The sequence below is a fragment of the Meira miltonrushii genome, assembly GCF_003144205.1.
Source record: "Meira miltonrushii strain MCA 3882 unplaced genomic scaffold FA14scaffold_4, whole genome shotgun sequence".
Classification (NCBI taxonomy): domain Eukaryota; kingdom Fungi; phylum Basidiomycota; class Exobasidiomycetes; order Exobasidiales; family Brachybasidiaceae; genus Meira; species Meira miltonrushii.
Window position 1 is genome coordinate 1,437,014 of NW_020289946.1, and position 22,973 is coordinate 1,459,986.

Below are 22,973 nucleotides of genomic sequence, written 5' to 3' on the forward strand. Positions count from 1 at the left end.
GTCACACGCTGTTGTGCATACTTTATCATAAAAGCCGCTTTTAAATTTCCGTGCAGTCAGTCAGGTTCATTGGTGAACAAAGACGCGCTTTAATTGAATGCATTCAGCCACAACCAGATCCTAAACCCTCTACGGTGCCGTGAACAGCTTCTCAAACACACAATCGTTCTTATTTTCATCATCATCACATCAATCAACTCAAATACAATGCTTTGTGATATAAACAGCTACAGAAAGGTACAATGGCAAGCGAGAATCATTGGTATGCGTTCCACTTTGGGAAAATTTGAAAGATGGCTGCCTCCAGATGGATATCGTGCACAATTAGGCGCATACATTGAGCAAAAATTGACCGTACAATCCCAAGAAATTCCTGAGGCCATACTAAAATTCTATCGTGATCTTCGAGATGATGACGAAAAGCATAGCAAGGCATTATTCCGACAATTGAGTCAACCCCGTCAAGATCAGTATGAGCCATTGATTCTCTTTGATGGACCATGTCTGGAAGAACTGATCAACAAACGCTTGAAAGTAAAAGCGTTGGCAATGAAGAGCGCTAAACCATTCGAGATGTTTGACTACAATACAAAGAATGAAGCCGTGCAAATCCCAAAAATCGATCCGATGAACTTGATTGAAATCCTCGATCCGTTGTTGCAATTTGATATGAACCAATCAATCTACAACGCATTTGACCGGTTCGGCTGTCATTTGAATCAACTCATGAGAAGTGCAATCGCAGGCAACGAAATCAATAAATTGCAAGAAGATTTGAAGACTACAGGCTGCGATCCGAAATTGATGGCATCTTTGTCTCCTTCGAGACAAATGTTCAACGTTCTTCCACATCACAAGAAATTAGCTCGCTTGGTAAGCCAGGAAATTTTCAAGCCGCCAGGAAGATTACCAATTGCAAAGCAGGACCTTCAAGAATACTACTACGGTGACAATGAAAGACCGAAAAAGCGTCTTCGCTCTTTGAGCCCAATCATCGCTCCTTCCAAAATCATTTTCACATCCATTCCCGAGCCTCCATGTCGTAAAGAAGAGACAGTCAGAAATGCCAAGACTGCATTGCATAATTTTTTCCTTCCGCATGTGCGAGAGAAGCTTTCGGATCCTGAAGATGGTTTCATTGCTAATGGCAGCGAAAAAGGTCAAGAATGGGTTTTGGAACAGCACAAAATGACTGAAGATGGATTGGACCGCGCAAAGCGATATAAACGAATGTTGTACAAATTAAGTCTTTCCAAAGAAGGTGTTTGGGAACATGTCTGCTTGCAAAACCTTCTACCTGGACCGGACTTCTTGCACGAAGATTACACTCAGCTTTTCCTTGACGTCCAATGGCGATGCGACGCTTCTAATGCGGAAGCACTTAAGGTACAAAAGGAGAGATTGAACGAAATCGTCAAGGGAATTGACGGCATTCGAAAGGAGAAAGCGCTGGGAATTGTGTACGATCCGTCCGTGCCTTTGATGCATGCACGAGTTGTCGACGATCCAATCAACGAGGCTAGCAGTAGTAATGAAGACCTGCTCAAGACACCTGAGAAGGCGAGCAGTAGTAATGAAGACCTACCCAAGACACCTGAGAAGGCGAGCGAAGGAGCCAACGTACAGGATGCCCCCCAGCGAATCTTCGCCCAAAGCTGTGGATCTCCTTTCTTCTGAGCCCGATGCGAATAATACATCCTGCCCAACGTCAGAAATTTTTGCCGAAGTCTAGATGGAGCTGGTCAAATCAAATGCCCTTCATCTCGTTATATTGACTTCGTTGAGAAGTCGCCAATCACTCCGTGCGCTGCCTCTTGTTTGCTTGTTCTGTTTCTCCTTCGATAGATGCCTTCTCCTCGTTGACCTCGGCCTGTTCCGCCTCTTGATTCTTCTTCACAGCAGCGTTTGTCTCTTCTTCCGACAGGACCCGTATTCCATGTAAGATATACCCACCCGTAGCAGAAGTCATCATTTCGGGATGCATTCTGCCAGGCAAAACTTGATACCTTCTCTGAAATGGTTCAGAAACATTTAGATTGATAATTGAATGATGAGATCGTAAAACTGCATGTGCTTCGATTAGTGTTTGAATGAATGGGCTATGAACGACGATATTTGCTGATCCGGCCAGACGTGGTAAAACACGTTCGATGATTGAAACAGGTTCGTATTTCGAAATCACAACCAAGCCGTCAAATTCTCCATCAAAGTATTCGCTCCGTAACCTTTCCAGGTTGGATGCGATTGCTTGTTTCTTTTTCATTCGTTGACGATCACGATCTGTCATTGGTCTTCCGATCGCTGTTACTTCAACAGCTTCTGTATTGGATTCAGATACTTCTGCGCTTGCTGAATGATCTTGTTCATTGTGTGATAAGAATGATTGCCAATCTGATTCTGTATTTGCCCAATTGATTGTTCGCAAGACTGGATCAACAAATTGTACGGGAAGATCAAATTGAGCCATCAGATCAAGAGGAGGCGGGGAATCTGAATCGTTGATCAGCAACAGCCTTCCTTCTCCGGCCATACGTTCGAGCATCGCACCGACCAAGAGACCACCAATCCCATCCACAACGAGATACCGCCTTCCAGGAGCAACACCTGCTAAGCTCAAAATATTTGCCAGCGAATCGGCACGTAGACCACGGAGTTTGTCACTTGCATCACGATCAAATTTATCAAAATGATATTTGACAACATTTGTGAGTGAAGGTGGAACGGGTGTGAACAGACGCATATGCTTTGCCTCTTTTCGGAAGATGTACTTTTGTTGACTCCAACTTGTTCTTTGTGCAAATGTTGAGTTATTGAGCACTTGTTGTTCAACAATATCACGACCTTCTGCACCACCTTCTTTTAATGCACGAATATCAAGGTATGTCATCGTTTGAGGATTATTCTTTTGGCCGTCTTGAATCTTTTCATTTGTTGCTTGATTGTCTTCTAATTCTTCTGCATTCGAACTGATTACCATTTTCAATTCTCCAATCTCTCCTTTGTTCGGCATTGTGATCTCAAACGTTAATCCAAATGGTAATCCTATGATGTCATCTGCTTTAAATGTTCCAAATTTACCCAAAGAAACATTCTTCCCTGGGTTCAATTCAACGGATTTCAGCTTCCCGTTTGCTAGTCGTAACAGGACTGGCTTTCGAGCTGGAATATGCGTCATTCGTCTACGTATCATCATTGAAGATGTTGCACCACCTGCATTACCTCGAAGTGATTTGCTCTGCTGCTGCTGTTGTTGTGAATCGGTTTGTTGATTTGCACCTGCTGCAAGGCTGCTGGGTCCAGCAACAGCTCCAGCAAGTTCTGCATTAGCTACCGACCCGGCAATAAGTTCATCAGTCGCCATTCTTCCGTTTGTAGGTGATGTTCGTAATTTGGCAAGATGTTCACTTTTATTTTTTCGTGTTTCTTCTGAAATGTCAACTTTTTTTTTTTTCATTTATCGTATGCGTGTTCACCCCCCCCCACGCTAACAAGTTCATTCTTCCCGCACTTCTTCTTTCCCACGCGGTATACCTTGCCCTTTTCATCTTTCTCTTATCGACACACCTCTCAAAAAGGAAACATGAATGCATCACTGAATTATAAAGAACAAATGTACAGGGTATGTGTGAAGAGCAATCAATCAAATGTACCAATCTTTCGAAGGTCTTTGTTTGGGCGGAGAACCAGGGACGGGTAAGGGTCTACTTAATCTTTGTGGTGAAGGGAAATTATGATGAGAAGATTGTGGTGGGGTGGGATAATGGGTAGATTGTTGTGGTTCCAATAATCGTGTTTTTGTATGTTCAACCCTTGGACTTCCTTTCAAGGATTCAATTTCGTTTTCAATCGTCTTTCTTCTGCGGGCAGCTTTTCCATTCGGTGATGATAAGCCTGCACTGATTGCATAATCTGGTAATGGCAGGGGATCAGGTCGGATGCCTGGCATACTCGACAACCATGCTGTACCCTTCGTGGGTGAAGAAGAACCCAATCCAAGCCCTTGAGCTGCACCGCTCAATCCAGCAGGCGGACGATTGTATAGGTGTGCGCCATAGTATGGCGCTGAACTTGCAGAACTTGTGGATGCATTGGACGATGTTCTTTTCAAGTCGGCTCCAGATCCTCTGCTGCCATTATTGTGCATCATTGGTGTCTCAGCCAAGCTTTGAGTCTGTGCAATAAGAGAAGGTGAAGCTTTTACACCTGCTGCTTCTACCAATTTCGTAATGATTTCTTGTTGTGTACGGAGTCTCTTTTTCCATGTTGCCACACTTGCTTCTAATTCAGCCATAATCGTACGTTGAGTTGCAATCACGCCATTCAATCGTTCAATCTCTCCGCGTTCTTCTTTCAGTTGACGTTCAAGCTCCTCTGTTGAACGCGAAGGAATTGCCAAATCACCTCCTCCAAAGCTTGTTCGGCTTGCACTGTATCGTTTGTAGTCACGCATTGATCCTCCTCTTCCTCTTCTGTTGTTCAAAGAAGCGGAAGAATATGGTCCTGCATGTAACATCATCGTTTCATCTCCATCATCGTCATCTTCTTCACGAACGTTGTCCAAACCACGTTTATTTGGCGTTGCAGGATTAGAGCGAGTAGAAGCCAATTGAGAAGAAGAAGACCATTTCAATGGACTTCCAGGCAAGGAGATGCTGCCTAAACTTGTATCTTGTACACGGGCTCTTGCTTCTGAAAGCTGTCTTTCCAAGCTGGCAATGCGTGATTTTTGAATATCACTTTCGATTTGCAATTCGACCACGGTAGGATTACGAGAAGAAGAAGCTGAAGAGACTGAACTTGGTGGGCTTGGGATAGATTGATTTCTCGACAAGAGCTCCATTTGCTTTTCCAATGCCTTGCAACGTTCTTCTGACATCTTCAGCTGACGCTCCATTGATGTTCGTAGATCGTCGTTCATTGAAGGTGAGGCGCTGGAAGAAGGTGAGAGACTTGGAACGGGCAATGGCTTGCTTCCGTTGTTTGCCTTCAATTCTTCAATGGTAGTCTTTTGATCCTTGTTCTCTTGTGTTTGCTTTTTCAATTGCTCTTTGAGCTCTTGCAATTCTTTTTGCAGTGCAGCAGAATTTCCGCTGGCATCTTCTCCTCCTTTGATCAAATCTGCAAAGTCACGCTCTGCATCTTCTTGACCTCTGTCTAGCGCATTCTGCTGAATTTCTTTTTCGAGCTTTTGCTTTTCCTCTTCTGTGATCCGTAGCTTCTCCTTCAGAAGTTCAACTTCGCCTTGTGAAGCATCTTTGAATTCTGCACTGGCATCATTCTGTCCATCGTCATCATCAGCATTGGCAGAAGAAGCCCGAAGAGCTTCAAGCTCTGCTTCTAATTCAGTAACACGCTCACCAGCTGATCCTTGAGCTTTTACGAGCTGTTCCTGCAAGTCTTGAATCTGCTTGTCATGGTCTGCCTTGCTGCTTTGGAAAACCTCTTGCTCTTTCTCCACCTTTTCAAGCTGTTGTCGAAGCTTCTTGATCTCTGCTTCTCTTTCCAGAATTGATCGCTTCTGTTCTTCGGTCAGATCGGAAGTGCGGCTTTGAGCGACGAGTTTCAATAGGCGGTTTGCTTCACGTTCTTCATGTACTTGTGCTCGCATCGATTCACGTTCCAATTGGATTTGTTTGAAAGCTTCGTCTCTTTCTGATTGCATTCGTTTGTAATGTTCATCTCTTTCGGTCTGCAATCGTTTGAATGCCTCTTCTGCTTCATCGAGCTCATCTTCTTGCTCTTTGTTTGCTTCTTCAAGCTCACTCACTTTTGCTTGCCAAAGTTGTACTTCTTTTCGTCTGGCTTCCTCGGATGCTTGTTTGGCAGCCAGTGCTTTTGACAAACTTTTGCGCATTTGAGCAAGTTCAGATTCCATTGCGAATGGCTTTGAAGCCAAAGGAGTGCCCATTCCGTTCTCTTTGGAGTTCATCTTAGAAGAAAGAACCGGTGTCAGCGGAGAAGTGATACCGTTGGGGAATCTTGCCACATTGCGTTTACTGGGGCTAGAAGTACCCAAATCACTCCTTCGTGCAGCACGAATGCGCTTGCTTCTATCGCCTTCATCTTCCTCTTCCGGGACTGCGGCTTGCTGCTGACCTTGCTCGACATCTTTGCCGGTCAAAATCAATCTTGTCAAATGTTCAATCTGCTTTTTGAGTTCACTTCTTTGATCGTTCATCGCTTTGACGTCCCTTTCAGCTTTTTCACGCTCCTGATGTAATGCTTTGATCGATTCATCATCTTGAACACGAGCAGGGGCAACAGCTTGTTCGTTGGATGTCGTCGTATTGCCAACCTCTAGTTGAGCTCGTAACTTTTCCAACTCTCGTCTGTATCTCGCAATCAAGGCCTTATCATCCACCACGCTTCCTTGCTTAGCACGTGTAGTGACCATCTTGCATCGTGAACCAAATCGAAGCGTGCTTAAACTTTCAATAGCATGTTCCTTTTTGGGGCTCAAGGTGCAAACCACGGCAACTCTAGCATTTCCACCTAGCGAGGACTGTAGCAACCTTGTCAACTTTGAGTCGCGGTATGGGATATGCTGTTCTTGCTTTCCTGATGCACATTGTTCAGACAGCTTCGCAATCACAGTTCCCAAAGTCAAAAGCGACTTGTTGATAAATGCACCTTCTTTTCTGCGTTCTTTCTCAGTCGCAGCACGTTCGCTACCTGCAAGATCGATCAAGTTCAATTGACTTAGTCGAACGTTTGATGATTTGTTTGCTTTTGCTCTACTTTCCACAGTCAACATGAAAACACAATGACTTCTACTTGATCGTTCGTTCCAATCAGTTGCTGCTTGATGGCGTGCGTTTTGACCTTTCTCTAGAAGATCCAGCACTTGTGATGCATCTGTAACGATCTCTTCCCGTAAGCCTTGTATCTGTACACGACCGGCGGATTCGAACATTCGTAGTCCATTACCACCGTTACTGCTTCCATTGGTTACCATGTGTGAAGATCCACCTTTGATCGGTGAGCTTGGCCGTCCATTAGAGTCATCGGGCGAAGAACCGGCATTTTGCATTGTAGCGGAAGCCGAGGTGGAAGGTAGGGCTGCCAAGAGATCGTTGAGTGATTCATTATAGATTTCTAAATACGAAACTCGTAACAAGAATTCCCTTGATGTAATCTTGGCAACGTGATCGAAAATATGTCCAACAGCTTTGGGAATCACACCTTTTTCCGATTCGCTTCCACTCATCGTGTATGTTTTACCACTTCCTGTTTGACCATAGGCAAATACAGTACCATTGTATCCTTTTACCACAGCATCAACTACAGGTGCTATGCGTTCGGAATACATTTGGTCTGCAGATTGGGATGGCAAGACTAAGGAATCAAATCGGAAGTCATACGATCCGTCTTCTGCGATTGCTGCATCACCAGTAGTAGCAGCTGCGGTACTTCTCTTCGCAAGTGTTGGGTGTTGTTCGGTAGGAACGATACGATTTAGATCACCATCAAGTGTCCACATGGCAGCTTCTTCCTCTCCTTTCTTGGAGGTTGTTGATCGAACACGAACGCATACAACCACATTTTGTGTGCTGGAGGAGCTTGTCTCAGCGTCGTCTTCCTCTGTTGCCTTTTTTATCTGGGGATCGGCTAATTGTGATTCTTTGATTTGCACAGGTGTGATGTCTTCGTCAACTTCTCCCTCTGCGTCCATCTCATCATCTTCCGCTGGCTCTTCCTCTTTGTCTTCCTCTTTGTCTTCCATGACGCTTGTTTCATCAGCAGCAGCGATCAATTGCTCGTCATCCTTCTTGACTTCTGGTGCTTCCTCTACTTTCTCTTCTTCTGTTTCTACCTTTCCTTCTTCTTGATCTACCTTCCCATCTTCCTTTTCCACTTTCTCTGCTTCTTTCTCACCCTCACCACCACCGACCGCTTTGACCGATTTGACCTTTTTGCGAGCCGTGTTGGGCAACTTTGTGGTGTTGGAGGTAGGTGCTGTATTGGTCGTAGAAGCTCTTACACCTTTCTTTGGCGTACTGACAGGTGTTCCACCTTTATTGTTTGTAGTGGTATTTGATTTATTCCACTTTTGTATCAAATTCCCATTCGCTGTTTGATTTTGACGTCTTTGTTGTTGTAAAAGATGCAAAGCAGATTGTTGTGAGGATCGATGAGGTGAGTTCGGTCTACTTCCGGTTGATGTTGTGGAAGTTGCTTTCGTCAAATCAGAGCTTGATGAATGCGAACCTGACAAAGTTGAAATCGAACTTGAAGATGATGTTGAGGTGGTAGATTGTGATGGTGAAATGGAATTATATCCGGTATTCTTTAATTGTTTAAACATGATTATCGATCTGCAATGTTGCTTGTATGCACCAGTACTTCTACGCCCTTCTTGATGCTGATGCTGCTGCTGCTTATTCTTTGAGCTGCCCAAAATAGACAGGGCGACCAGCGCTTTGTGTGAAGTGGGCAACAGAACAGGATAGAGTGTAAATGTCGGCAGCTTGAATGGGGAAAAGATCAAAGCAAATTGTTTTGTCTGTACTTGCTAAATAGGATGGTTGATAGAAGATGATATGTCACAATGATGGGGTTTTGTGGAGCTTATTGCAGGCACACTTATGCATTAAATTCAATGAGAAGAACCAAGATCAACACTTTCTCTCTTAGGCATTTAAGCAGTGTTTAATTATTCAGAGAGAGAGAACATCAATCAACACCACACTATTAAATTGTCAACACGAAGCACACGCGTGCAATCAGTCTTAAAGTGGACGGCGCGTATAGCTGTGATTCTAATGTACATTATCTGCGTTTACCACCATGTAAAAACCGCGCTCGATCACGTGGAACACAAGCATTTTTATCATCATCGGAAATATTTCCAGGCCAGCAAGTTCTGCTACTCAATCTTTTTAGCCTTCGCCAAGATATGGAAGCCCGATGATACTGCCCCGCTCATATAGACACGGAATAGCGCGATCAATTATATCAAAGGTTATCTTCTGCCGTAAAGTCTATGCAAGTTGACTGATGTTTAGACGCTCACGGCGCCGTTCGTGTTTTGCTTGGCTTTGCTTTGATTTGATCACCTCTATGACATCTAAATTAACTGTGGAATTTGGACATCCGCTTTTTCAAGAGGGCAAGATATGTATACATTTCTTGGCTGAAACTCATAATGAAAGTCTTTTAGGGACGGCGGAAGCGATTCCTTTGATCCAATTGAAGGGATTGAGGTAAGAATGAATTGCATGCGAATGGTATTTAAGCCCAGCACATCTTTTCCTGTTTTATCAAACTCGCACTTCTCATTCCCCAATCATTCAATCGCAATTATGATTTTTCATACTTCCTCTCTCTTCTTCGTGGCTCTTCTCAATGGCTTGCTCTTCCAACAATCTCTCGCTGACTCTCGTCTGGTCGTACGAGCAAAAGATGCAGACACATACTGTTTCATTTTACCCAAATCTCGTATGACAATCGGTGAAAGCGAGAATGGATCGAATGATTTGGTGAATTCGTGGTGCACGCAACCCTACGATGGACAATGGCAACTTCCAAATGATTTCTGGACGAATGGACCGCATTTCGTAGAAAAGCGATACAATGATGGCAATTTACGTTACAAACAAATCACTGGCTGTATTAATGCCAACAAGCTGCCCACTTTAGTACCCGGCGATGGTGGCGGTCAATACGATTCAAATGGAGGTGATGGAGGAAGAGGTAACCCAAGAGATAGTAGTTGCAGAGGCTGTGAGTATGCAAGGAGAAGTGATATACTACCCCAAAAATATTGACTCGATTGTTCTTCCTTTTCGAGTTGCTTCATATGTCGAATTGGTTGAGCCAGATGTAGGCAGAATTTGCATTCGATGCTGCAAAGATCCGAACGATTGTCCCTTGCACATGGACACAAGTGGTGAGTGGCTTCAGAGGGGTATTTACCGGAATATGCGCTGACTATATGCACTTTTACTCCCCACCAATCCTCAGGATGCCCGGCTGTTATTCCAGGCCAATACTGTTGAAGATGCTGTAAAATTTTCCAGTAAACGTCCAATCAGCTTTTTCTCCACTGTTCATTTCATTTCCCTCGTTTTCCAGATCTCCACGATGCCATTCGATTTCATCATCATCATCATCATCATCATCTAGCTGAGTGAAAGTGACTTGCAAGAATAAGCTCTCGAAAGTACACGTGCCTATCTGCTCTTTCTCTAGCGCGCACGGTTCTTAAGCCAAATTAACCACAAAAAGGCGTCAGAGCAGTGTGGGTGGCCAAAAAGCCTTAAACCTTCTTAGTTATTCGTTCCTTTAAGCGTGCGTCTGTTAGGAAATTTTTTGTCTTTTTTTTGTTAAGCAAGCAAGCGTGCACGCATTACACAGTAAGAATCTTGAGAAGATTCTAAAAAAATTAACTTTTCCTCATTACCAACCACCTATCATATAAACTCGCTTCTCGTTTAGCAAACCCTCATAAACACACACATACAAAATGTCTGCCGGCCTTCCCGATATGTCCACCGATGCCAACTTGGCCGCTTTGGAGAAATTCTTGGGCGATCGCTCTTTCGTTGATGGGTGAGTAACTGGTTACAGTTTTGGCAAATAATGACTTTCGTTGGAGATGGGATGGATATTGTGATGGCAATCGTTCGCCCCTCTACACTGTTGTTGGAAAGATGATATTCTTGATTTGGTCCGTGTTTCCGAGCCCAGCGGCTTAAGACCCCGCGCCTTTTTTGCGTTGAAGAAACCATATTTTACCAATCATACTGACTTGAATGGCGAGGGAGTGATGAAGGGAAGGGATTATGGATTATTGAAAGAACAATTAAAGCTAACATCGTCCTTCTTCTTACCACTCTTACAGCCACACCCCATCTCAAGCTGATGTCGCAGTTTACGATGCCGTCAGATTGCCATTCGAAAAGAAGTACCCTCACGTTGCACGTTGGTACCAACACATTGCCAGCTACGGTGTCGAACACCCTGGCTTGCACGGTGACAAGGCCAAGGCTGCCTCTTTGATCTCTGGTATCTTTGGTGCTTCAACACCTGCTGGTGCCGCCGCCGCTGCAGGTGCTGCTGCCGATGACGACGATGACGTTGACTTGTTCGGCTCTGACGACGATGAAGATGCTGAAGCTGAACGTGTCAAGGCAGAACGTGTTGCCGAATACAACAAAAAGAAGGCAGAAAAGGAAGCCGTTAAGGGTAAGACTGTTCACAAGTCTGTTGTTACATTGCAAGTTAAGCCTTGGGATGATGAAACCGACATGAAGGCACTCGAAGCTTCCGTTCGTTCGATCGAAAAGGATGGTTTGGTTTGGGGTGCTTCCAAACTTGTTCCAGTCGGATACGGTGTTAACATGTTGCAAATCACTTTGGTTGTTGAAGACGAAAAAGTATCTTTGGATGAGTTGCAAGAAGAGATCGCAGAGTTCGATGACTACGTGCAAAGCTCAGACGTTGCCGCCATGCAAAAGCTTTAAGATGTCATCATCATCATTCAAAACGGTTGGTTTTCTACAAAAGACTTTTTTCGTATCTTGTAGCACTTCATATCTATTCATGAGTAGCGAATGCGATCTGCTTTAGAACTGTTCTTTAAGAGTGTTAGGAAAATTTAAGGGAAGTCAGCTTGGCTCGAAAGATGCAATATGTCTGTTCTATTAAACGCCAAACAGAGCAGGAAAGACGCAGGCAATCTGAACAACAAATGTAGTCTACGAAGTCATAACATCCTGGCAAAAATAGCGACTATAAGAAGTCTGACCTTACAGGAAGTATCAAGGGCAGTAGACAATGTCTTTGAGCTTTTGCATGGCGGCAACATCTGAGCTTTGAACGTAATCCCCGTGGAAGTATATCTCATTTGCCTATTCGGCAATATCCTCTCAATATGATGCTTGTATGATAATTATGAAAGATCTTATTATTTTTTTCCCTTTACGCTACATGCATGTAAAAACAAAGAAAGTCTACTTTACTTCAATTGACTCAACCATTGTTTGGCATCCTCTTGATCGCTGTGCTTTTCGAGAATGGCGATCAAAGCGGCAACGTATTGAGATTTAGCATCATCTTGGGATAATCCTTCATTCTTCTTCCATGCGTCCCATTTGTACTTTCCGGTAAAGTCTAAAGGATAGAATTGCTGTCAATACACTCATTCAAGCTTTCTCTCAATCAAAACTCATGCTACTCACCCATCATACCGGGACGAGAAGTGTTAACGTCACCAATGGTAGCTTGTTTGTACAATCCATAAAATTTCAATTGATCATCTTGTGTTGGTTGAACTGGACCATCTTTTGGCATACTACCGACAATCTTGACGGCGTCATCGAATTTAGCAGCAGACATTGTGTATTGTATTGGTTGTTTGTGGATGTGATATGTGATGATGGTATTCTGTTAAAAGAGCGCTGTTTAATTTATTCATTTAAACCTTGTCTTCCTCTGCACGGATTACTCTCATATTCTGTGATAGTGGAGTTCAGACCTCTTCTCCCCCCCCCCCCTTTTCTTTCAACTCTCTTTTCCCCACCCCAGCCCAAATACAGAGAGCTAAAGCCAGCAAAACAAACTCTGACTATTCGGCTGTATTTCTACCTATTTCACCGGCCCCACCCCAACCTACAAGCAAAGTGCGCGTGGTAAGCAAGCTTGACCCACCACGATTGCGCTGCGTGTTGAAATTGGATGAAAGGTGCGGGAAGCGATCTTTTTACGATATATCCCTAAAGGAGGTGAGGGCGGACGACTGACACGAGCATGCAGATAAAAAGTGTTGATTGACGCGTAAATTATTAAAAGGTGCATGTCATATGATAAAACATTTGTCTTCTTTACCAACCCATCAATCTTGCTCGGTCACAGGGTTGGAAGGTGGATGAATATTGGCAAGTTGTTTGATATGGAATTAAGGTAGGGTCTTCTTGAAGCCAAAAAGAGTGCAAAGAATATCGTCCTCACATCCAATGTCCGGTCCGTTAAGAACAGAAGAAGAAGGCGGAGGAGAAAGGGAAATGCATGACATCAACACTTCTTCGCACGGGACAGCAAATAGCAGTACTACCGAAGCAAATCAATGGGAGGGAAATGATATAAATGCACAAAGGCAAGATGATCTATCGCCTGGCAATACACAGCCGCCTGCTGCGAAAAAGACAAAAATGACGCATGAATCCGATTCAGCCTCTTCAGCCGTTCTGGCTGTAGAAGAAGATCATCGTTCACCTTCTTCTTCTGTACCACCACCATCTTCGTCTACTTCTAGAGCTGCAACTCCGACTGTTACGCCAAGCACGAAAAAGAAGACAAAAAGGCAAAGCGCCCCAAACACAGTAAAGAAAGTTCGAAAGACAAACACAGCTAATAAGAGAGCAAAGACTGAACGACAAGATTCGATTGTAGCAACACCTGAGCCAGATCTGACCGTCGCTCCAACAGCAGAAGAAGAATCTGATACAAAGCTATACTGTATCTGTCGATCTCTTTACGATGAAGAAAGAATGATGATCGCGTGTGATCGATGTGATGATTGGTATCATACAATTTGTATGAAAATGAAAGACGAACAAGCAGAATTGGTGGACGTTTTCATTTGTCCAAATTGTGAAAGATCAACAGAAAAAAGGACGACTTGGAAACCTAAATGTATTCGAAACGAATGTACTCATGCAGCTCTGCGTCCTCTTTCAAGGTATTGTAGCGAACGATGTGGAATTATTGTTGCCTCTCAAAAGATCAAAGCTGTCAATGGGACGGGATCAGCAAATGTGAATGGGAACGAAGTGAGCAAAGCAGCTAGCAGAAGCACAGCTTACGAAAAGTCTTTAGCAGAAAAGATGCTCAAATTACCGCGCATAGCCTCAGCAAAGAGGCGGGAAGGCATTGTGATCTGGACAACAGAGCAAAATGATGCTCGTTCGAATTGGTTAAGATCTCTGCTAGGTGAAAGTGTTGCAGAATCAATTGCATCACTCGTCAAAACAGAGAGTAATGGGACAGCATCCACACTGACTTCTGTGGATTTGGAAGAACAACGATCGATCATCTTACCGCAAATAGAGGAGATCGTACGTTTGAACGCACAGCTACAACGGATTCAAGCAAAACGTGACGCGGTAAATGGAGGTCTTGACGTATTGGCATCCCGGACAAAGTTCTTCCATCTGGCCGAAGATCGTGCTTCTACCTTGGAACCAATTCGAGGAGAAGAAATTGAGAGCTCGACAGCAAAGACGAACAAGAAAGGTGGAAAAGCAAAGAAATCCACAAAATCATCTGCAACGAATGCTGAAAGCAATGGTACAGCTGCTAATCGTGGTCAGCCAAGGTGTGGATATGATGAACGATTGCATTGGGAAGATGAACGGTTCCAGAATTGGTCGGCAAGCACAGCCGGGAAGGAAATCCTGAGCGAAGAAAAGCCTTTGGATGGCAGAATCGACGAAGGCGAAGAGGTGGAAGGTGCGGACATTGTACCTTCAATCTGCGGATATTCGAAACGAAAGTGTAAGAGACACGCGGATTGGAGTATCGTTCGTGGAGCGGAATTCGACATTGATCGAGAAAAACAAATGCAAACTTTGTCAAATTTATCTCAAGAAGTTCAAGAGATTGAAGATCGATTAAAGGTACTCAAGATTACACTCAAACAATCTTTACTCGATGAAGATGATCGTCGTAAACAAGTCGATGAACGTTTGGCAAGATCTTTGGCCAAGGAGGGTTCGCGAAGAGCGGCGATCGTTCAATAAAGAGGGGAGATGCTCCTTACTTTGTATAATAGTCACACATCCTGTATTAAAACAACGCATTGAAAGAACGATATACCTTCTCGCATTCGTGAATTGCACGTTAGACGAGGCAAGATTAAATTTACATGGCAAAGGAAAGCATTACGAGATTCGAGGTAATAAAATAGTAAAAGAATATCTTTACTGGATCTCTATGCATGATCGTGATCATGACTGTGTTCATAGGTTGAAGGAGCTTTGCTGGCTGACTTTGGGGCATCTTCGTTTGCACTGATTGGTGGACAACAAGCAGATTCGACGCAGTTTCCATCAGGGCCACAAGCAATCAAACAAGCAGAAGAACCGTTCTTTGAGATTGTACGTTCAACCAATTCACCTTGTTTGGAAACGAGCTTTCCGATAGCATTGGTGACATGTTCATCAATCTCCACTCCATGTGCTCGTGCGACTCCACGCATTCCACCTCGAACGAATTCAGGTTGAATGGTGGAAGAGTGAATGTTGAATTTATGGAGCTTGTTACGGATTTGCTGAGCGATTTCCATGTAACGATGTTCTTGTGGAATCAACAATGAACGAGAAGATGGACTTACACCGCCATTTTCGATAATGGTAGTCGTTTCTGGTAATTGTTGACTTGCAGCAGAAGTGGCAGCTTGATCGGTCAAATTGGCTTCATCCACGTCGATCAAGACATGCACACTTGCAACATTCTTTGATTCACTCAATTGCCAAATGTGCAATTCGTGAACGCTCAAAACACCCTTGACTTCAAGTAGAGAAGAATGAACTTCATCCAAGGGAACTGCGCTCGGAACACCTTGTAACAAAATAAAGCTTGCACTTTTGACCAAAGGTAAAGCGCTAGTGAAGATGATGATTGTGATCAAGAAACTGATTGCAGGATCGGTATAGTATCTCCACCAAGCAGAGCTCAAAGCGATAAACAAACCAGCAGCAATGACACCAACATTACCCAAAGCATCTCCTAAAACGTGCAAGAAGACACCTTGCATGTTCATACTTCCTTCACCTCCACCATGACTGTGTCCGTGACCTGCATGACTGTGACCGCTATGCGAGTTGCTCGTTTTGGTATCATCTGCATCTTTGCCTCGTAGTCTTGCCAAGAATCCAGATTTCTTTCCACGTAAGCGCATTCCATCTCCATCTTCTAAATCATCATCGTGTGAGATTCCATTTTCGCTATGATCATGCGATCCATTGGAAGATCCGTAATTCTTTGATTGTTGTTTCTTGTTGTTCAAGAGTGCTTCACGTTCATGTGTATCATGAGAAGATGGTCCTGCAGCATTTGCATCGTATCCTAGATCATGAGCTGTTCTTACAACGTAAGCCCGTGTTGCAGCGGGATGTCCTAATAGACTGCTGACGCTTTCCGAGCGTTCGCGATCGTGTGTACGTCTCTTGCCGATTGGACTGGACGAAGGGAGTTGCTGTGGTTCTTCATGTGAGTGACTGTGTCCATCTTCAGCGCCATGGCTGTGACTATGTCCTTCTGTACCATGCGAATGTCCATGTGAATGTCCTCCGTGTGAATGTCCATGATCGTGGAATAAGAACAAGCCGACGATATTAGAAGCAAGACCAAGCGAGCCAACGATGACGACAAGTTTTGGATTTTGAACTTCGGTAACATTGACAAATCGTTCGATTGCTTCCATAAAGATTGAAAAGCAAAGTGCCAAAAGGAAAACTCCATTGATCAAAGCACCCAAAATTTCCGCTCTTTGCCAACCATAAGAGTAACGTGGATCACGTTTTTCGTTTCCTTGATTTACCAATCTGACAGCATACAATGCAACAATGAGTGACATCACATCGTTTAACATATGAAACGAATCGGCAACGAGTGCAAGTGAACCGACCGCATATCCGACGATGATTTCCAATAAGAAGAAAGCCACATCGATCACCAATAAAGTAATAATTCGAGCTTCTTTACCAAACGCCATCTTTGTGTGAGTGGAGGAAAAGAAAGAGTCCGTACAAAAAGTTACGTCTCGTTGATGGAGGATGAAGGAAAAGGGGAGCGAAGATTTTGTTTTATTTGATTTTAACGGACCCGATTTTAAACGCCCTCTCTCTTTATCTCTTCAATTGACATTTTTTCTTTTTATTTCGTGTGGCGCGCTCCCCTCATTATCTTTTTTTCTTGATCGGGTTTAAGCGTGTCTCTTTGACTTACACCCACTCAATCCGTCCGCCCGCATAGCATCCATTTCATCGAAGCAGGCACTATCGAACGGGCGTGCGTGCGTGCGTGTCAGAAATGCTTCTTTCGGTTAGTGTTTTCTAATGCACTGCACCGATGTACTCGGGTATTCAAACTGTGCTTGGACGCGTCGCGTATCTGATGATCGGCACTACAACTGACAACTTAAGTGCCACTTAAAGCCGGGTATCACTGTATCACGATTTATTGCAAGGTCCATCAGATGGATATCGTGCTGATACTGACGATTGAAAGAAGGGCACCGACCCTAGATTCGATTGAAGCGTGGCGATTTATAAGGGAGTTCTTAGTTTCTGAAGTTAAGAGAGAAGGGCTGAGAACATGACGACTTATCATTTCTATGTGCTCTTCCAAAGAAGCCGAATTCATAGAATACAATTGCAATTGATATTGGTACAATGTTGCTTGCATATAGTGTACAATTTCCAAAGAGGGGATGAAGTATCGATCTTCCGTAATTTCCTCTACTCGTCCAAAACGCTTACCCACCCTCTCATGATCAAAGCATCAACTTCACTTCTCAGTATTCGCATTCTTTCTCCCCTGCGCAAGCTGATACTTCCTCTTTCCGTTTGAACGTCTTTTGCATCAACATGTGAAACGATTGAAACCATTAATTCTTTTATCGGTCCAATATCATCCGTTTTTGTACTTCTACCCAAACTTGCAGAAACATCAACCACGTCCAAAAATTCACTCTTGTATGCTCGATTTAAATCTGCATATTGTCGAACGAATGCTAATTCTGCCATACTACAACGAGATTTGAGCGTTGTCTTGTCTGCTTCATGTGCCATCAGCCGGGCCGGGGATTCAATCGAGTGATTCAGTGTGAGTTCCAAGCTACCACCTTTTGACCATAGGATGGATTGAAGATATTGCAAACGAACATTATGATAAGCCAACAAACATCTTTTGTTTCTTTGTGCGGCAGCATGATGGGTGATTAGTTGACCAGCCAAGCTTTCCTCGGTTTCGGCTGCTTGTACGCCTCCCGCTTCTTGCAATAACCCACTTATGTGTGTCTGTAATTGTCGTGTTTCTAGCATCACCAATCGAACCAATTCATCATTGTAAGGCGGTAATGTTTGATTGATCTCCGCTGCCCGTGCTTCTTGTACTAGCTTCAGCCCCAGATCGCCGAACATGATGGTGTGTCAGTAGTTTGAGTGAGCTCTATATGATGCAGAGGCTCTTCCCGATCAGCATCGACAACTGCATTCAAAGATGATGGATCATGAAAGTGTTGGATTCCAAATCTCGGGTTTGTGTGTTGCTTTTGCCGCGGAACAACGCGTCAATTAAGCAATCAAGCAACAGCGTGTGAAGTGTGTGTAAACGCGACGACGTGTAAAGTCAGTCAGTCAAATCCATCTTACACTAGAGCCCGGAAATCGATTCTTGCATTACGGCTGCAAGCAATGAGATTCTAGCGTCAAGGCTATCAAAGACTAGAACGACCTCTAACGTCAGTGCGAATTGTTCGGTTTCTTGCTCTAATATGCAGTGAGTGGTCATATGCTTATCAGATAGAACACAAAGCAACTCTTGACGAAAGATTTGCGTTTCACGTTTTGTCATTTTAGCGTAGATCAATGTGTTGGCCGATAGAGAAGGATAGCATACTTCTAGTGTCTGAAACCAGACTAAACCTTTTAATTTGAATCAAATCTTTTAGCCGTATGATCATGAGGAGCAGGAGGGAGACTCAACACAACAATTCGTACAACAACCTGTTCACGATGAGAAAGGGTCAAATAATGGTCCCTCACAAGTACGGAGCCGTATTTTTGATATTAATTTCAAGTGCCTTAGCTCCCTTTTGTGCATATACTCATCAAAGAGGAAGGAGACCGCAATACCACCATCATTTCATTGCTTCAACTCGGAAAAGTCAACTTGTTCAAATTACCGCACAGAGTACGGGCATCCTTCGGTAGTGTATTGTGCGTGACCCGCAGAATGAGGAAATGGTGTGGTTTTCACTCTTCGTCCCCGCTCGTCCATAAGTTTCCCACAATTGTTTGTATGTATGCGTGAATGCATGCTGCTCTCTGTATACGTAATGTACATGCATACTACACCACAATTCTGGTTTGATGATCCAAAGGAAGAAATGCCGCCCTTCGCTTGCTGAGATCGAGAAGAGGCGGAGTGGAATTATGTTTCACCCTTGATTGTGAACATCCTTTTCGAATTCCGACCAAAAAAGAGAAGATCGGAAAATCATTCTGAACTTCTTATGATTCCGTTTACGCTAATGACAGAAGAAGGTGACCTCTTAAAAGTGGACATCCTCGCTAGAGTTCCAGCAGGCACAACTGCCGAATCTTATGATGCATGAGTATTTTATGCAAATCATGACCTTTTTCCACTCAATACTCTGTGCATTAAAACGGTCACCCACTTTTAAACCAAATTTTAAAACTGCGCTATGCAATGTTTATCAGTTCGGTAGCCTGCCATAAAAAGCTTCGTTGCGACACTTATATTTTGAGCTTGTGACCGCGCATCCTGTCTGTTGTTCATAATCGAACGCTTTACCGTGTTGCTCCGCTTTGCAAATACATAGATCTCTCGCGTAAAGTGCTTGCATCAAATTCATGCATGCAGAGCACATCACATATAGAACCACACACACACACACACGCACACACTAAACTCCTTTTTCTTCTGCTATCCCAACCGCACGGCCGCCTCTTACCCTCTGTTACCCTGTCTTGGGTACCCGCGCTCAGGGGAGAGAGAGAGAAAAAAAGGTCAAAGCCAAGCCGCCTTGTGTGTTTTTTTTTGGCTTTACACTTTAATTTCAAAAGCGGCCATTTTTAGCTATTACACACACACTCACACACTTAAAATATCACCGTCCCTCGATTACCGATTTAGCATCATTTCGTGTGTCTTTTTTTCTTTTCGACTTCACCTCTAGCATATTCTAGTGACTTCTCCTCCATCTCAATCAGACTGAGAGCTCTCGACACAATTAGGCGAACAAATCACGAAACTCACTCTTACACATCATATTCGCTGTCGGAAGTACAACATGTTCTAATCATCGTATCACAACCTTCATTCGAACGAACGAAATTGGCACGTTTGCCTGTGATGCGAATTAACATAACAGCAATCATTTCAACAAATACACATTTGTAACATCAATCCAAAAACATCGATCATGCCGGCAACATCTTCTTCACAACCTCAATCTACACCTCATGCGCCTTTGGCCAGCTTGGCAGCACATTGGCATGCATGCAGAGGTGATATTCCACCTCCCTTAGTGGGAGCATCAGTGACATTGGTCGATGATCCCAATCCAACAAAAGCGCGATTATACTTATTTGGAGGTCGTTTGGTCACTACGCGAAGAATGATGAACGATTTATACGAATTGAACATGTCTACTTTACGTTGGAAAAAGTTATTTGCTTCTTCGGAAGAGGAAGAAGAAGATGTGCCTGATGGACAAATGGCAGCAGGATCATCTTCGGCAGACATTGCAAAACCACAACCGCGTTATTTCCATTCGTGTAATCTGTGGGAAGGAAAGTTGATCATCTTTGGCGGAATGGGATACGTTGATGGAAATGAATCAGAGCTTTGCGTTCTGAACGAGGTTGTCGCTTTTGATTTGAAGACTTACACTTGGGAATTCGATATCGTCTCGCCCTCAACTTCTGCCGAAAGTCTTCTTCCCCAGGCTCGTTATGCTCACCTTTCTTCCACCACTGTCGATTCGCTCATCATCATTGGCGGTCAGGATATGGCAAACAGATATGTAGAAGAAATCAACGTCTTGGACTTGAAGCAGAAGAAGTGGATTCTACGACAGCCATACGAAAAGCAAAGAGGAAGTTACAGAAGTTTGGCTGTGGAGCCTCTTTGGAAGGTAGAGGAAGCATCAACTGTTTTACAATCGCCAATAAGCGCTCGGCAACCTTCAGATGGCGCAACAGAACAGAATGCAGCATCTTCCTCAAAGCAGAATCCATTCTTGTCTGCTCAGAGCATTAGCACCTTACCGACGAGCTATAGGGAATGGACACCGAATGGATCCTTAAAGCCTTTGCCAGTGTATGTGTACACAAATTACAACTTTACCGATGTGAAAAGAGAGATGGAGGTGGTATCTCTCGAGCCCAATGATGAACAGGAGGAGTCACCGGACGCATGCAGCATTCAGATTGACGATCAATCACAAGCCATGTCCGGAGTCAGTCTACCGCCCGGCTTACGTTTCCCGATGGGCGCAATTCTAGGATCGCATATGCTTATCTCAGGAACATACTTGGCAAATACATCGCAAACATTTGCCATTTGGGCGCTACATCTACCTACGATGACGTGGAACAGGCTGGATGTTGGACCGCTTCTATCAACAGGTTCGTGGAACAGAGGCGTGTTGTGGCCGCTACAAAATCGGTTGGTCGTATTTGGACATAGGGAGCGTGATCTTGTCGCTGATTATAACCATCGACAGACAAATTGGGATCATGTTTTGCTCATTGAGCTAGAAGCATGGGGAATCACACAACCTCCAGTAAAGCAAATGAGCCTGGCGTCAATACAGATGGGCTTGCAGAAATTGGCCAGCAGCACTGTTGGTAGCTATAGCGCTTCTATGGAAAGCGGAATAGGTCCACTGGATGATGAAGGCGATCCGATCTTGGCACTGGGAGGAAGGGGCGACTTTGAGATCGTCTGCTCAGACGGAATGCGGTTAGGATGTGATAGGATCATCCTGGAAAAGAGATGGCCATGGTTTGCGGCAAAGATGCGCGAATATCAAAGAAAGGCAAAACAAGTAGCCAAGAATGGATCTATATCAAAATCATCCAAGAAAGGCAGTAGACCAAGTACGGCCGGAGATCAGCTTTTCGCACTTTTGGAAGAGGACGAAAATGATACATCAATTGCCCACTCTAGTCTTGCAACCTATGCTGACCCGAGAATTACACCTCGAGAATTGCACATCAGCGAACCTTCGCCGGTGATGTTGGCACTGCTAACGTTCATCTATACAAGATGCGTTTGCACACTATTGCAGCAACACCCTGCCATCGTTGCTGCTCTTTTGATCGTTTCAAAAGTGTATGATATGAAAGATCTCGAGGTATGGGCAAAGCATACTGCACACGTTGTCATGTCTCGCGATTTAGCTCCACGGAGTCCAGGAGTGCCACCAACAGCTGGTGGAGTTGGTAGTATGGGACATGGAAGCGTGATAGGAAGTATTTCCATGAGCAGACGTAGTAGTTTACAGTCCAGTGCGGTTGGGGCGGGATCATTACCGCCTTTGGAGCGACATCGATTAGCCGTTGCATTGTACGAAGCAGCGACGATGAGTGGATTTGAAGCATTACAAATTCGCTCTTTACGAACGGTAATGTCGATCGCAAAATGGGTTCAAAGATCAAGTATCTCTTCTACCAGATCTTCAGCAACACAAGAATCATCTGCAGAAGTTACGGGAATGAATGTTCAAACGCCAACGACAGCTGCAGTTACTGGAGGTATGGGAGATCATTTACCCAGATCTCCTGAAGGAGAAAAGACAAACAATCCACGCAGTGGAGCTTCTTCGATTGCCTCACCTTCGATTTCTCGAAAAGGATCGATAGGCAAATCGATTGCATCGGAGGCCAGCGAAACTAGCAAGAAGTCACATCGAGTGGAACGATCTTTGGGAATGTCAGGTTTGGACACTGCTCAGGCCGGAGATTCTACACCACAATTGTCCAGTACGTCAAACCTCTCGACTGGAACACTTTCAAAATCATCAACGCAAAGCAGTCAAACTTCGACAAGCACGACTGCACAGGCCGCAGCACCAGTCAGCGCCTCGCAACGCAGACCATCAACGCTCTCCACAAACGGCAGCAGCTCTGGTTCACGTCCACCGCCTTCGAGTAGCACAAATGCTACATCCGGCAGAAAAAGATTCAGCATCTTTGGTAGAGGAAGTGAGAGTGGAG

General features: G+C 44.2%; 10 protein-coding genes across 10 annotated transcripts; 5 read left to right on the forward strand and 5 right to left on the reverse strand.

The window, feature by feature from the left end:
• Positions 1-207: 207 nt before the first annotated feature.
• FA14DRAFT_181704 (uncharacterized protein) lies at positions 208-1,677 on the forward strand (the record flags this gene model as incomplete). The annotated part of the gene is made up of 1 exon (XM_025501130.1): positions 208-1,677. The coding sequence occupies one exon, from the start codon at positions 208-210 to the stop codon at positions 1,675-1,677; it is 1,470 nt and encodes a 489-aa protein (XP_025353343.1).
• A 232-nt stretch (positions 1,678-1,909) lies between these two features.
• Positions 1,910-3,343, reverse strand: FA14DRAFT_112658 (Gcd10p-domain-containing protein; the record flags this gene model as incomplete). The annotated part of the gene is made up of 1 exon (XM_025495982.1): positions 1,910-3,343. A coding segment is annotated over one exon (1,434 nt), but the record flags the coding sequence as incomplete, so codon positions are not given.
• A 282-nt stretch (positions 3,344-3,625) lies between these two features.
• FA14DRAFT_162195 (uncharacterized protein) lies at positions 3,626-6,915 on the reverse strand (the record flags this gene model as incomplete). The annotated part of the gene is made up of 1 exon (XM_025499473.1): positions 3,626-6,915. A coding segment is annotated over one exon (3,275 nt), but the record flags the coding sequence as incomplete, so codon positions are not given.
• A 2,387-nt stretch (positions 6,916-9,302) lies between these two features.
• FA14DRAFT_181707 (uncharacterized protein) lies at positions 9,303-9,998 on the forward strand (the record flags this gene model as incomplete). The annotated part of the gene is made up of 3 exons (XM_025501131.1): positions 9,303-9,723; positions 9,791-9,889; positions 9,964-9,998. 3 exons carry the CDS (start codon positions 9,303-9,305, stop codon positions 9,996-9,998), a joined length of 555 nt encoding a protein of 184 aa, XP_025353346.1.
• A 382-nt stretch (positions 9,999-10,380) lies between these two features.
• On the forward strand, positions 10,381-11,465 carry FA14DRAFT_192080 (uncharacterized protein; the record flags this gene model as incomplete). Its single annotated transcript, XM_025501916.1, has 2 exons — positions 10,381-10,551; positions 10,844-11,465. The coding sequence occupies exons 1-2, from the start codon at positions 10,466-10,468 to the stop codon at positions 11,463-11,465; spliced, it is 708 nt and encodes a 235-aa protein (XP_025353347.1). The 5' UTR covers positions 10,381-10,465.
• A 362-nt stretch (positions 11,466-11,827) lies between these two features.
• Positions 11,828-12,339, reverse strand: FA14DRAFT_192081 (acyl-CoA-binding protein; the record flags this gene model as incomplete). The annotated part of the gene is made up of 2 exons (XM_025501917.1): positions 11,828-12,114; positions 12,183-12,339. The coding sequence occupies 2 exons, from the start codon at positions 12,337-12,339 to the stop codon at positions 11,960-11,962; spliced, it is 312 nt and encodes a 103-aa protein (XP_025353348.1). The 3' UTR covers positions 11,828-11,959.
• Positions 12,340-12,792: 453 nt separating this feature from the next.
• FA14DRAFT_80806 (uncharacterized protein) lies at positions 12,793-14,948 on the forward strand. The gene has a single exon (XM_025502932.1). It carries the CDS (start codon positions 12,957-12,959, stop codon positions 14,739-14,741), a length of 1,785 nt encoding a protein of 594 aa, XP_025353349.1. The 5' UTR covers positions 12,793-12,956; the 3' UTR covers positions 14,742-14,948.
• FA14DRAFT_125963 (cation efflux protein) lies at positions 14,933-16,717 on the reverse strand (the record flags this gene model as incomplete). Its single annotated transcript, XM_025496729.1, has 3 exons — positions 14,933-15,297; positions 15,379-15,798; positions 15,892-16,717. 3 exons carry the CDS (start codon positions 16,715-16,717, stop codon positions 14,933-14,935), a joined length of 1,611 nt encoding a protein of 536 aa, XP_025353350.1.
• Positions 16,718-17,392: 675 nt separating this feature from the next.
• FA14DRAFT_80832 (uncharacterized protein) lies at positions 17,393-18,413 on the reverse strand. The gene has a single exon (XM_025502933.1). The coding sequence runs from the start codon at positions 18,144-18,146 to the stop codon at positions 17,463-17,465; it is 684 nt and encodes a 227-aa protein (XP_025353351.1). The 5' UTR covers positions 18,147-18,413; the 3' UTR covers positions 17,393-17,462.
• Positions 18,414-19,750: 1,337 nt separating this feature from the next.
• FA14DRAFT_138203 (uncharacterized protein) lies at positions 19,751-22,411 on the forward strand (the record flags this gene model as incomplete). Its single annotated transcript, XM_025497052.1, has 5 exons — positions 19,751-20,887; positions 21,005-21,602; positions 21,678-21,759; positions 21,925-22,166; positions 22,314-22,411. Coding segments are annotated over exons 1-5 (1,734 nt in total), but the record flags the coding sequence as incomplete, so codon positions are not given.
• Positions 22,412-22,973: the final 562 nt, after the last annotated feature.

Excerpts from the sequence above, each read along its gene's own strand:
- FA14DRAFT_80832 (XM_025502933.1), bottom strand. The coding sequence starts at position 18,146 with ATGTTCGGCGATCTGGGGCTGAAGCTAGTACAAGAAGCACGGGCAGCG.
- FA14DRAFT_80806 (XM_025502932.1), top strand. The coding sequence starts at position 12,957 with ATGTCCGGTCCGTTAAGAACAGAAGAAGAAGGCGGAGGAGAAAGGGAA.